Source organism: Suricata suricatta, chromosome 12 (genome assembly GCF_006229205.1).
Source record: "Suricata suricatta isolate VVHF042 chromosome 12, meerkat_22Aug2017_6uvM2_HiC, whole genome shotgun sequence".
In the NCBI taxonomy this organism is placed as follows: Eukaryota; Metazoa; Chordata; class Mammalia; order Carnivora; family Herpestidae; genus Suricata; species Suricata suricatta.
In genome coordinates, this window is record NC_043711.1 from 54414428 (window position 1) to 54428394 (window position 13967).

General features: G+C 59.6%; 1 protein-coding gene across 10 annotated transcripts in view; it reads left to right on the top strand.

Moving 5' to 3' along the window:
* Nucleotides 1–3650: 3650 nt before the first annotated feature.
* The window catches only part of LOC115275029 (probable palmitoyltransferase ZDHHC11), a 34637-nt gene continuing 24320 nt past the window's right edge, over nt 3651–13967 (top strand). For 8 of the 10 annotated variants that reach the window (XM_029918611.1, XM_029918615.1, XM_029918614.1 and 5 more), the window contains exons 1-6: nt 3651–3733; nt 4897–4987; nt 6262–6474; nt 10690–10865; nt 11287–11388; nt 12738–12862. In XM_029918611.1, coding sequence (XP_029774471.1) covers nt 6262–6474; nt 10690–10865; nt 11287–11388; nt 12738–12862 — 616 coding nt within the window. In that variant the 5' untranslated portion in view covers nt 3651–3733; nt 4897–4987. Of the gene's footprint in view, nt 3734–3959; nt 4020–4717; nt 4988–6261; nt 6475–10689; nt 10866–11286; nt 11389–12737; nt 12863–13967 lie in introns of those variants that run through there. The other 2 variants (XM_029918612.1, XM_029918613.1) reach the window with 2 other exon arrangements.

Sequence of the window (13967 nt, forward strand, 5' to 3'; positions counted from 1 at the left end):
AAGCCATGAGGTTTGTGGGAGGTCTTGAACCAAGGGATGGCCTGAAGAAGAGATTATTTTTGGATTATCTCTTGGAGAGATTGAAACTGATGAAGATGAGGCAGAGGAGGGCAGTTCAGACACTTGTACAAAAATAGATGGGGACCAGGGGACCAGCCTGGTTTCTTAGGGATCCGTGCCACTGGCCACGTGGCCATCGCGTCGTGCGTGGCTCTCCTGGGCAGGTAGCATGTCAGGGCAGCAAGGATCCTATCCCGCCTGGGACAGGAGCTGAGGACCAGGGGATGACTGCACCCCTCGAGGCCAGCTGTAGGGGAGGGGACACCTGGAGATGAGGGAAACTGTCCTGAAACTGTCCCTAAGTGGGGTTCTGTTCACAGGAAGAGCGAGTGCCTCAGGGGCCGTGTCCTGAGAAAACTCCCTTTTCTGGCTGGGAGCAAGGGGTGGCGAGGCAGACTGGGCTTCTCCCACCAGGGACAGGGTCAGGAGCCCACCCGCAGGCACAGACATAGGCTGGTGCACACAGGACCCAGTGCCAGGTGGCTTGGGTGGGGGCAGGAGGTCTCGACCATGACTCTTCACCAGCCCTCGAAAAGGCCACTTGAAACCCAAGAAGAATTTGGGGCACCTGGGTGGCTCAGTTGGTTAAGCGTCCAGCTTCGGCTCAGGTCATGATCTCGCAGTTCGTGGGTTCGGGCCCGGCATCGGGCTCTGTGCTGACAGCTAGCTCAGAGCTTGGAGGCTGCTTCGGATTCTGTGTCTCCCTCTCTCTCTGACCCTCCCCTGCTCGGGCTGTCCCTGTCTCTCAAAAATAAATAAAAACCATTAAAAAATTTAAAAAAAGAAACCCAAGAATTTAAAGTTTACTAAGGCTGATATCAAGCTTCTTGCCAATAAAGTTAATTTTTATTATTTCCTCTAACTTTCTAAGATATTTTGAAGAATTTCTGTATAAGCTGCCTCAACTCATAACAGTTACCGACAGTGCTAATTAACACAAGTGAAAACATCACACTGAGTCTGTCATGAATCTTGAAGCACCATGTGGACCTAGAAGTATAGCTTTGAGGTGTCATGAGGGGCAGAGTGCAAATTCAGAGTGGTGCTTGGTGCCCTCCGTTGCCTTGACTCTGCATGCAGAGCCCAGCGCTTCCCTTGGAGGAGGCCAGGCCACTGCTGCCATCTGTATGTGCATCTGTGCTCATGCACGTGAGTGCACATTTATGTCTGCACACGTGAGCATGTGTGATTGTGTTGGTGCATGCATGAGCCTTTGTGTCAGTGCGTGTGTGAGCACACATGTGCACATACTGAGTCTGGTATACACATGTGCGGGTGCACGTGTGCTAGTACACATGTGAGCATATGTGTAGGCGTGTGTGTGTCAGTGCATTGTGTGCGTATGTGAGTGCCAGCACCTACCTGTCTAACCCTCTGCCTCGCCCTGCCGTCCTTGCCCCTGTCACCCCAGTGCTGACCCTTCTGGGGTGGGGTGCTTAGATGTGCACACTGCAGGTGGGCTCCAAACAGAGCTTGTGAATGACCTTCCTGTCCAACAGGTTGAGGAGCACGTACGGGAGTGCTCTACGAGCCTTAAAAATGTGGGCGTGTGTGTGTTGAGGGCAGGGAACTCTGTTCTGCAGTTGAGGGGATGAGAGAGGGTTGCAAAGTGGGGCCAAAAGCATGTTTGTCCCATTAGAATTTCTAGGCACGCAGTCGTGCATGGGGAAAGGTCCTGGTTGCCCCGGGTGGGGGATATGGTACTGGTTTTAGGTCTGGTCCTTAGTGTTTCTATGTTGAATGGGCCCTGATGTTGTAGCTTCTGGAGTTATTCTCATGGAGCAAAGAGGTCTCTTTGGGAGGCTCATTTCTTATATGTGTGAGTGGCTGAGGTCACTGCGGCCCTGGGTCACCCAGGAGGCTCCACCACCTTCAGACTTGGGGGCCCCAGGGGTAGCGCCTCCCCTGCCCTGCTGCCTGGTGGCCTCCTGCAGTGGCGAGGCAGCAGGTGTGAGGTCACAGGCCTGAGAAAAAGCCCCGTGAGGGGCCGGCAGTGTGCACACAGGTGTATCTGGGGAGGTGCATTCCATTCAGGAGGCCGAGGCGCTGCCATCCTCATAGACTGAATGGCACTTGCAAGCGCTATACAGACTGTGCTTTCCAGCAGCTTGAGCTGATCCGGCAGGAGCGGGGTCCTCACCGCCCAGCTCACATGCTGTGTCAGACGTGGCCTCAGAGGGGAGTGCGCTGAGGATGCTTGCACTCTGGTGGGTGCCCTGCCCCCAGCTGTTCAGTCTCAGGCGTCTCCCTCCAGCCGCGGCCTCTGCTGTGCCAACGGCAGGGTTCTTGGGGAGCTGAGACCCTGGTCGGGCTGGCCTGTCGTCGACCCTGGGTCTCTGGGGGCACGCTGTGGACAGCAGTGGATGGCAGGACTGGGCTTAGGAGTCCTTGGCAGGGGGGGTGGGGGGGGGAGACCCTCGCCCCTTTCCCCCTGTCCAGAGACCAGCCTCCAGCACCCTCATTCTCCAGCACACCTCACATCCCGGGCCCCATCTTGCCCGCCTGTGGTCAGACAAGGCTGCCAGGATCAGCGTCCCTGTCATCCCCACCGAGGCCTTGCTCTTGGAGATCTCTGGGCATGGCGTGTTGGGCCAAAGGGATGCGTGTTGAGGACACGGAAGCCCAGGTGAGCAGGCTGGATGGAGCCAGACTGATCCAGACCAGTGGTTGGCCTCGGCATCAGCCAGGTGGGCCAGCCCCCTGCCCAGCCAAGAGGTCTCCTGGCTCCCCAGTAGGGTGCTCTTGACTGCGTGTTGGCGACACAACCTTCCCTCCAAGCTGGTCCCTGGCCCCTGCCCAATGGCCTCATAATCCACCAGTTTCTCTTTGTCTTGGGCCTGTCCTGGCTGCCCGGTAATGGGCAGACACCTGGCCACAGCAGGTGCCAAGCAGCAGAGCCACACTCAGTGCATGCAGAAGGCTTGAGTGGGTGTCCCAGGGAGCTGTGTCATGCCAGGGGCAGCAGAGCCCCCTCTGTGCCCCGACTTGGGAGGGGAAGAAGATCTGAGATGGCTGAATGGGGCCTTGGAAAGTTCCTGCACTTGATGGTTGAGACCCTGAGGGGACAGGCAGGGAAAGGGGGTGTCTGTGCTGAGCCATCCTTGGGAAAGACACCCTTCCCAGCACAGTGTCCACATGCCCCGCACCCCCACCTCTTCTTTCGCCTTTCCGTGACCACCATGGGGGCAGGCTCAGGGTGGTGGTGTCCGACCTGACCCGGAGGGAGTGTGCAAGTCTGGGCTCCCAGAGCACGATCAGCCAATGGGTTGGTTGTCATGAGGAATATTGGGATCAACATCCTGACTGAAGCAGGAGGTTGGGGGCCAAGACCACCGGTGCATTGATGGGTTGCTGTGGGAGGCGTTGTAGTCAAACCTCAGGGCCACATAGATGGCGTGCAGCCTGCGGTGCTGCCTGCCAGCCCAGCCTGCCTGGGGCCCCCGGGACTTCTCTGCAGGGTGTTCTTGCTGTGCCCACCCTGCCCACACTGGCTGGCTGTGGGCCCCTTGGGGCGGAGCCAGCCCAGCTTTATGAGGTGCCTTGATATCTGTCACTGCCATGGCAACTGGGTTTGTTACTCCTCAGTTAAGCCTGGGTGGAGTGAGCCTGTGCTTTTCTGTCCTGCCTGGACTGTGACCAGGAAGGAAATGGAGTGGGCTCTGTCTCCCAGAAGGTAGGTGTCTCCTGCTTCTACTGTGACCAGGAGAACTCGGGAGTGTCACCTCTGCACATCCCAAGCAGGACACAGAACAGAACAATGATTCGGGAGCTGACCTGTGTCAGGGATCAGAGGGTCATGTTTGCCAGGCTGCGATGTCATGAACACGCAGGTGCGCCCAGGACGCCCCACCCCAGAGAGCATGGCGTGGCGGTGTCCGTCCTGCTGACGGCCCTGGACAGTGCCCACCTCCGTCCACAGCCACACTGGGCCAGTGCAGTGGCTTTTGCGCGGAGCTCCTGTGAGTCAGCCGTGTTCGTGTTGGGGAAATGGAGGTGACGAAGGCCTGTGGAAGCCTTGTGGCACCAACACATCTCACACCAAAACATGGGATGACGAAAAACAAACGTCAGGAACTGACCTTGGTCTAAGAGGGGACCCATGCCCCACCGAGTCTGCCCAGGAGGGAGTTCATGAGGTTCCCTTCCCCCAGCCTGAGTCTAGAGGACCAGTCCTGACATTTGTGGAAGTAGACGAGGGCCCAGCTCAGATCTGGTGGGGGTGTCAGGGAAATCGTCTAGGAAGTGATGCCAGCACTGGCTGGAAAGGCAAGAAATGGCCATTGTTGGGGGGGAGGGCTGGAGAAGTGGCTCCAGGCCAATGAAAGAGCATGAGAAAGGTCAGGAGTGAGAAATGAGTCCAGAAACCCTGGGTGCCAGTGGCATGTGTGCTGTACATGTGTGTGTGCGTGTGATATGTAAGCGTGTGTGTGTGAAATATATGGAATATGTATGTGTCGTGTGTGTGTGGTGGATGTGTGTGTGTGTCTGTGTGTGTGCATGCTGTAGGGTGTATGCGTGTGTGGTATGTCACATGTATGTGTGGTGTGTTGCATGTGCATGCGTGTTGCACGCATGGTGTGTGAACTTGTGGATGGAGTGTCCATACAGGTTCTCCTGCACATTCAGAGCTCTCACCTGTGCTGTCTGGTCCCAGCAGGAGGCAGGAGACTGAGCATTTGTTGGGCATCGTTTATTTGTCCTGGTGAGAGTTTCTGGAAAAATCAGAGAAGAACCAAACTAGAAGAACTGAGCGGGTGTGCGAGTTGAGCACCTGCCCCCGTGTGGGGACAGGGACAAAGCTGCCACCCTGATGCCACCTGCATCATCTCTCTCCAGACACCCAGTCTCGCCAAAAGCCACATGACCGCAGAGCCCGTGGGGGCCAGACTTCGGCAGCGCCTGTCACGCCGGCTCCCGGTGACTGTAGGTAAGTGTGTGCTGCCACCGCTGCTTGGGCTGCATGCGTGGCTGTGACCTCACACTTGTGCGGACGTGGCCCTGCCGTGGGGACTGAGGATACGCTCACCTCCCACGCAGCATTGCCCTCGGTGCCACTTTGAGGTGGGCTGCAGGGGAGCCTCCAGGGACCTCCAAGGAGCGCGGACTCTGCGCCCTTGCGTCCGCACACTCAGCCTCCTGTTCCAGTGACATTGGCTGGGTCTGTTCAGGTTCAAACTACTCTCAGAGCTGAAAAGTGGCGCTGTTTCAAATATCAGAAAATCCAAAGCCAGCCACAACCTCAGCATTTCCAAACGTTGTCAGCAATGCCATTTCCGGCATGGGAAGCCCCGTGGGACCCATCCCAGCCTGGCCAGCACATTGGGCTCCTGAGCCGACCCGCACCCTCCCCACGCCCTCCCCATGCCCTCATGTCCTCTCCCCACCCCCTCAATTCTTTCACAAGATAAGTGTTGTCTCTACTGCCATCCTCCATGCACTTCCTTTTCCTCCTGGGTCCCTGCTTCGCCTCCCTGTGCTGAGGCGCACAATTGCGCCCTTGAGCCAGCCTCCCCATTGGTGGGATTTGGTTTTGGGAAGCAAACGTCCTTTCCATTAGCCAGTGTTTCGGTCCGAATGTTGGTTTCACTCGGGAATCATGTCGTAGCCCAGGGTGCCTTCCGGTGCCCAAACCCCGGTGTGCTGGCCTCGCCTTCCACTTTGGAGGCTCCCAGCCCCTCAGCTCGACCTGGGTGACCCCAGAGCTCCCAGAGGCCCCAGAAGCCCTTTGGTCAGCAGGCCTTTGTTCTGCAGCAGGAACAACAGAACTTTCTGGGGATGTTGGGTCTTGTTCTGTCCTCAAGGGAAACTTGCAGAAGATTCCCTGAGGATTTCAGCAGATAGAAGGATCATGTGGCCATAGGGTTTGCTTTTCCTGCACACTTTTCCTCAGGTTCCCTGGGGCTGAGCCTTGTCCTGATGTGGGTGTTCCTCCTGCATGTGATCTGATTTCTGATGAGTCCATGCACTCACCCCTGGAGCAGCCATGGCTATGCCCGCACTGGGGGGTGCACTGGAAGGTGTTTGTGCTGCTGCGTCACTGCTGTGGCCTGGGCACACTGCAAGACTCCCCTGGGCCCCACGAGGAAGGCCCCCCCCACCTGCCTCGGTCCCCAGAGGTAGCAGGCTGCAGTCCCAGGCTGTCCCTGACCATGCAGGCCATGCATCAGTCCATGCCTGCTGGCCCCTTCTCCTATCTTGCAGATGGATTTGAGCGGCTGGAGCCTGAAAAGGGGCACGCCGAAAGTCACAGAAAAACCAGCCCCAATCTCCAACTGGGCCCGAGTGAATGGCTGGTCATGGCCCCCGAACTTCTTCCAGGCACTGGCCTGGACTGTACTGTTCATCTTTGCCCTGGTCAACTTCGGCATCTTCATCCCCTTCCTGCCGCCCAACTGGAACTTCATTGCCTATGGTGTATCCTTTACTGTGGGAGCAGTGCCCACTGTCCCAGGGAGGCTCCCCGCAGGCCCTCCCCCAGATCTGGCTTGGGGGCCTGCCATGCCTGCCGGTCCCCCATACCTGAGTCACCCTCAGGTCCACACCCTGCTCTGCGGCCCCACTCCCCCTCTTCACCCCAGACACCCTCCATGGCCACGGTGCCTGGAACCTGACTTCTGTTCTCTATGTGGCTCTCTGGCGTGGGGTCTGGGCTGAAAGCACAGGAGTGTCTGCCACTCACCTGCTGTCTATGTGGAGACAGCGCATCTGGGTGCCCTGGTAGAGGGGCTTTGGGGTGAAGAAAGCAGCCTGGATGACAAGAAGGGGTCACAAAGGGGTCACAGGGCTCAGAGACTGAAGGCTGACTCCCAGGGATTTACATGGCATTCATTCTCAGAGTCCAGGGTGCCCCATGTGACCCCAATTGTCTGCAGGTCTGCAATGGGTTTGGTCAGGCTAGCTGGTGGGCGAGCCATGTCAGGGGCCTGGGGAAGACACAGATGATAATGGTGGCCTCTCTTGCAACTTGAGTCTGTTGGCCGGGCCTGGAGTGGCAGAGGCTGGAGAGAAAGCCCTCCGGCCACTAGGAGCCACAACACAGGCCCCAGGGGGGACTGTGAAGCCTGTGGCAGCCTTGGAAGGAGGCTCCAGACATATTGCCAGAGTAGGCTTCAGGCCAGGTGGGTAGGCATTGGGCACACACGTGAGGCTGGCGTGCTCCTCCCCCGGCCACGTGGGCATTGCCAGCCTTGCTCCCTCCTCACACTTTACTTTGTGGATGATGACCTTGGTTCCACCAGTGCATTGGTGCTCTGGGGGTCACTGCTGGCTGATGAGCCTGGGTATCCACCATGGCCTGATGTGCAAGCCCGCTGACCACCAGCGCCGGGTGGTCCCTGATCCGGCCAGCTTCTCCCTCACGGCACGGAGCTGGGAACATGGGTCCTGTGTGCCTTGGTGCAACTGCCCCACCTTTAGGCCTGTGGTTAGGTGGGGCCCCCAAAGCCAGCATCACACACCCCACATTACCCTGTTTAACTCAGGTCTTTCACAGACAAGACGATGGGCAGAAATTGTACAACCTCATAGGTAGTCCATCTTAACATTTCTCCAGTGGTCCCCCAAACACGCTGTGTCGGGATTTCTTTCACCCAGAATCCAGTCACGATTCATGCTTTACATGTGGTGATGGGTCTCCTCTCTTGGGCCCAGCATGATGGCCACTGGCGCCCATCCCCACGGCTTCCTGGTCGGAATTGCCCTCTTGCTGGGAACTTGCACCAGCGTGAAACTTCTCCCAGTTCTGTCCTTCCTCCTGCGTGCTCAGCTCACGTTCTCCTGTAGAGGGAGCACTCTCTCATTCTGGAGCCAGAAACCCTCAGTGCAGACGGGGGGCCAGCTCCAGGGAGGGCTGGTTCCTGGCCTCCTTCCAGCCTCCCCCTGCCCCCCGTGTCTGTATCCTGATGTCTGTCCCTGACTGTGGGTTTGCTTGTGGTCTGGGTTATAATCCATTGTCTACTTTGTCTCTTGACTGTAGCTCAGATGGTTCTGAGGCCTTTTTGAGCGCCCTCGTGTTCTCTGTCCAGGGAGCACTCTGAGCACTCAACTGCTTTCAGGCCCAGAGGGCATCCCGGGCTAACTTGACACCTTTTCCTCCGGGAGCCCGTGGCTGGCCCCAAGTGCTAGGTTCTGGCTGGCTTCCACCCGCCCAGGGCTCCGCAGCACGTGGCCACCGGGCAGCGCCAGGGTCATTCGGAGCCTGCAGGGACTGCAGGGTCTGGGTTGCAGCTTCTGGAAGACACAGCAGAGCAGGCAGATCCCTGGTTCCTGGCAGATATCAGCTGCTGGCCCATCACACCACACTGCCCCTGCAGTGGGCAGAGGGACTGGCCTCTGATGTGACAGGTCTTAGTCCTAGGACTCCGGGGCCAGGCAAGGCCCCTGGTTAGGTTAGCTGCAGTGACTGCAGGGCTGGTGGGAGGTGGTGGGAACTCTGGGGGCGCCTCACCCCTTCCTGCCACAGAACCAGAAGGACCCAGAAAGATGGGAGGGCAAGTGTCCTGGGCTGAAACCGCTGTATGCTAACCAAACACATATTGTCACTAAGTGATGGCAGGGGACCTTGAGGGCAGGCTTGGCCTCCTGCCATGGGAGATCTCCTACCCTGTGCCTTTTGCTTTTTGTTGCTCTCTGCAACGTGAGAGACACCCATAAGCCGGTTTTGAATGTAAGGACAGAACCTTAGGTTGGTGCCCACTGCTGACACTTTTCTTAACCAAGTGGCAAAACGGGGAGAATGGCCAGACAAAGGCAGTGGCCTTTGGCTCACCCAAATCACTCCCATGGGTGACATGGGGTTAGAGGACTGTCCTGAACCTGTGTTCGTGCTAAAGGGGCTTGCTTGCCGCAAACGGGGGGCTGTCCCTCTGTTCCTGAGAGACGCGTTTGGGCGTGGCCTGGCCACAGCACATGCAGGCTTGGGATGTGGGGGACATCAGGCTCAGGCCAGGTTTCTCGGTGCCTCCAGTTTGAGGCCAGAGCACAGGCCACACTGACCCCACACTGACTCCCTGGCGGTGGTCTCGTGGGAGCTGAGTGTTGCCGTGGCGGCAAAGGGCCCCCGGACTCAGTCCCTGCCCGGCACCCTGCCCGCCTGTTTCTGATGCAGCAGAGGAAGGGGCCGCACCAGGGCCACTGCTGGCCTTCCTGCTGCGTCTCCTTGTCCAGGGTCGTTGACCCCTTTGCCCAGCAACTGCTCCCGTTGCCCCAGTAAAAACGCAAACAGTGCTTGTCTCCAGCCAGGGCCCGGAGGCTTCAGGAGCAGATGCAGGGGACTGCATGCCAGCAAGGTGTGGGTGTCTCCAGCTGTGAGAGCAGAGCCTGACTCGGCCCCACATCCTGTGTGGAACAGGGCTGCTGTCTGCTCAGCAGCAATGCAGAGGAGGCTCAGGCCACACCCGGCCCTGCAGGGTCCGGTGGCCACTAAAAGGGCCTTGGTGTCACCACATCCCTTAGGTGGCACTGAGCTATCTGGTCAGTCACATTGCCCTGTGCAGGTCCCCCAGGGCCCAGCGGGTTCTCAGCCACCTTCCACTCACCCCTGGCCTGGGCTGATCCTCTGGGCCCTCACCTCCTTCTCGCCTACCCTCCTCGTGCCCCTCTTTTCCAGCAGGGCTGGGTCTCTGTCACCTCCATGCCATCATCTGGCAGCCTGAGCCCTGCCTCTGTGCTTATCGCCAAGAGGCTGGAGGGTGAGGGGGGAATGAGTGGTTTTGGCGAGAAGGAACCTCCCACCCGGGCTAGTGCATTGTGGATATTTCTTATAGAGCCTTTGTGGAGGCAGGGCCTTGCCCTTAACCCCAGCCAGTGTGGAGGCGGGCTGGCGGGGTCTGAGGAGGACCCCGCGCAGGCTTCCTGCGGGGCTGAGCAGGAGCCCCAGCCCCCTGCTCAGAACCCCCACCCCTGCCAAACCACTGCAGAACCCGGGGCACCGGTGGCCTCGAGGGCCTGCCGGGGTGTGTCATTTCCGCTGCCACACCTGGGAACCCAGCCTGTAAACCCTGAACCCTCCCGCTTAGCACTAGACCTGGGGGCACCCAGCAGGGCTGACAGGGAGGCGGCTTCCACCTCTCCTGTTTGGTTTTCCTGGGCACAGTGTGTTGGTCCCGAAGGGGAGGAGGAGGGTGGGGTCCCAGGACCCTGGGTTTACTCTGGGTGCCATGGCGGGACTGGGTGCCAGAGTGCCAGAGGGGCCTAGGGGTGAGGAGAGACAGGACGGGACCCAGACAGACTGTGCAGCCTGGGTGGGTGAGCCCTGCCTGCCCCCCTCCTTCCTTCTGGATGATCTGCTTTCTTCCTCACCCCACGCACGTGCTCCGAGCATCTCCGCAGCCCAAAAACGCCCACGACGTCGGCGCCCAGCATGGTGGCCACTGGCCCCAGGGCCTTCCCTTGCTGCCTCAGTGAAGAGTGGGGTCCACGCCCGCAGGCAACCAGCAGGTCCCTCCAGAGCCCTGCTTCTTTGGGAGAGCCTGTACCCAGCATGCTCTCGTCCTCATGGGGAAAGGAACTGGGGGGTGCTGTTGGTTTGCAGGGGTGCGAGTGCGCTGTCCTTGTCCCGGCCATCGACGCTGACTGGCAGCCACCTTGAGTGGGCACCTTTGCCACATGTTCCTTGACACTCATTCCCAGGTGACTGGCGGGCTTTTCATTTTCCATCTGGTGGTCTACTTGATTGCAGTTTCCATCGATCCAGCAGAGGCTATTGTGAGGCTCAAGAACTATGCAGAGCCTGTGCCTGCTTTCGACTACCCCAAACATGCTCATGTCATCCTGCACCAGTATTGTCACCTGTGTCAAGTCACAGTGTGAGTGCCCGCGTGAGGGGCGGGCAGACCCAAGGGCGCTGCCCCTGCCGTGTGGACCTGCCCTCTTCCCCGTGCGGTGCACAGGCAGGGCCCTGCTCAGGCCTTTCTGCTTCCGTGCAGCTGAGTGGTGCTGCGTTCCTTGAAGGAGAAGCAGTGGCACTCAGACACGCAGGTCCCCTCACCGATCTAGGGGCTCAGATGAGCCCTAGCCCCCCACTGGAGCCCCACCTGGGCACTGAGGGCTCAGCAGGCAGCCTGGGAGGGAAGCCTGTGACTCAGGGTGGGAGCTGGTGGCACAGTGTGGCAGGCGTGGCTGAGGGAAGGGACCCTGCGTGGGGTGGGTTCCCTGCCGCCTGTCTCTCCCCTCTGACCCTGTCTTCCTCCTGCCAACGGGCTGCTCATCCTGAATTCTTCTCTCCAGCAAAAAGAAGGCCAAACATTGTCGTCTCTGCAACAAGTGTATATCTAACTTTGACCACCACTGCAGATGGCTGAACAACTGTGTGGGGAGCAGAAATTACTGGTGAGGGGCTGTGGGGAGGAGTTCAAGGAGGGAGGTGCAGAGTCCTGGAGGAGGAGGAGGGAGACCCAGCAGGGACTAGGGATGAGGGGTTTGCTGGAGGGAAAAGGGGGGAAGGGAGGAGGGACCTTGCAGTGTGGAGGTGTGAGGTCCTGGGGAGGGAGAGGAGGTCCTTGGCTAGGGAAGGGGGAGAGGGGACTTAGCAGGGGGTAAGGTGAAAGGACTGGGTGAGGCAGGGGGACTGGACAGGGGGGCGGGTGAAGGCAGTGGCAGGGAGGGAGGGGGGACAAAGGAGTGGGGAAAGGCAGGGCCCCAAGAGAGGGAGTCTGCAGGCTGGGGGCCTCATGGGTAAGAGGGTGGGGGCCACAGGCAATGGAGGGTCCTGTCCTATCCCCCGCACAGCAGTCCTTAACGTCCTTCTGTTCTCCTTGTCTGGCTCTGAATCGTGTTGGCCCGGAGCCCCTCCCGAATGTGGAGGCCCAGCCCCGTCACAAGGGGCACAGTGGGCTGAGCTGACTAGCCCTTGACCCGCTGGCCTGGGCCTGGCCGCTTTCTCCCTCGAGGCTGTCAGAGCACAGAGGATGTGGGCCAAGGCTGCACTGGGAGCAGGTATCCAGCCCTGCACAGGCATGGTGGGCTTCGCCAAGACCTCACGAGCCAGGGCCCAGGCTTTGAGTGGCCAGGAAAGTCACAGGCGCTTTCCCAGCGTGTCTGCAGCCGCCTTCACCGGCTGCTGGTCCTGCAAGGGGCTCCACTGCTGTCCCACCACCCACAGCAGCCATGCAGCATGCAGCCCGGTCATGGAGCGTCCTGCTCTGTGGGGTGTGCAGCCCAGTCAGGACCATGTGAGAAATGCTCCACTTGTTCAGGCCTGAAGAGCATTGCTGCTTTGAGCAGAAGGAAATGCAAAACTCTCATGGTTAGAAAAGTCTAATGAGTACGGGGGACCTGGGGGTGCCTGGCAGCCTCCATGCTGCCCCCTTGCTACAGGGCAGGAGCCCTGGGCCACCCTCCACATCCACCTGACAGTCTGGGCAGGAACCTGGGTAAGAGGTGACGAGGATGTGGAGGCAGCCTGTGACCCGCACTCGGCCCAGAGCCTCTGTGTCCCTGCCTGTGAACCAGGCTGGCCCCTGCTCACTGCTGCCCAGGGGTGAAATGGGAGCTCAGCTAGTCTGTAAGCCTTGAGGCACAGAAACTGCGGGTGGCCTCAGGGCATCCCTTGGAGGGCTGAGGTGACAGGAGACAGGAAGGAGGCTTGGCTTGGGCTCAGGGTCGGGGACACCCTGTGCTGGCCAGGACATCTGCATGCCACTCCCCTGAAACTGAGTCTGGCCCTGCCTCTCCCGCAGGTATTTCTTGAGCACCGTGGTCTCTGCCTGGGCCAGCCTGCTCTGCCTGGTCACCATCCTGCTGGTCATTTACACACTGTTTTTAACTAACCCGGCACAGCTGCGCACGCACCCCCACTACAAAAGTACGTACAAAAATACAGGGGACTCCTCTCCAGTGGGGCATTCTCTCAGGTCACACGCGGTGTCAGCCTCCCCCTCCAGCTGTCTTCGGGTAAAGCTCTCCTTCTGGGGGGCGTCAGGGTGAGAAGCTCTCCAGCTGAGTGAACTGCTGGGCTGGGCAGGAGGGCAGCAGCCCCTCAGGCACCAGAAGGCCGGCAGGTTCAGGGTCCTGTGCCCGGCACTGGCCGTTGGTCACGCCAGGGAGCAAGGTGAGGCGGGACGGCAGTGCTGCCTGGGGAAGGTTCTGTGTGGCCTGTGACTGCAGGTCTCTGCTGAGGGGCTCCAGGAGCCTGGCCTTGGGGACAGATATGGGGCTGGATGTGGCCTCGAATTTGTGTCCACACCCTCACGCCCGGGCCTGTGACTGTGATCTTATTTGGGAAGAGAATCCTTCCAGATGTGATGAAGGATCCCACAGTCTTCATGGGGTATCCGGGAATGTGTGGGGTTCTGGAGCCAGTGAAAACAGTGGTGCCCGGAGCCCCAGAAGCTGGAAGATTCAAGGACGGATCCTCCCCTATGGCCTCAGAGGGAGACGGGCCCTGCAACACCCGGACTTCAGGGCTCCATCTCTGCTGTCGAAACTACCCAGTCTGTGGCCATTGGCCACGGCAGCCCTGGACACGGACGCAAGGAGGACGCCAGGTGGAGCATCTCCTGAGTCTATCCTGAGTGTTCGGGGACATCAGCACTCAGGGTGCAGAGCAAAGCTTCCGTCCTCTGCCCAGGCCTCTCCTGAGAGCACGTCATGCTGACCCTCCTTCTGCAGGGACACCACACCCTGTGCACCTTCCCGAGGCCCACACTGCTGGGCTGGATGAGCCCTCGTGGGATGGGCCATCTGACGGGCACTGCTCCGAAGTGCATCCTGGGTATGTCCACGGGAAAAGGGAACAGTGGGGGTCTCGGCGAGACCAGGCCCCACTCAGCAGGAAGAGCCGCCGTGCTCTGCACCAGACAGCTGGAGGCCGCCTCCAGCCACCCCTCCTGACGGTGAGCACACGAGGCCTGAGCAGAGCCGCTGGCGGTGCCTACACCCTCCGGAGCAGTCATGGGTGGGCGTTGTGG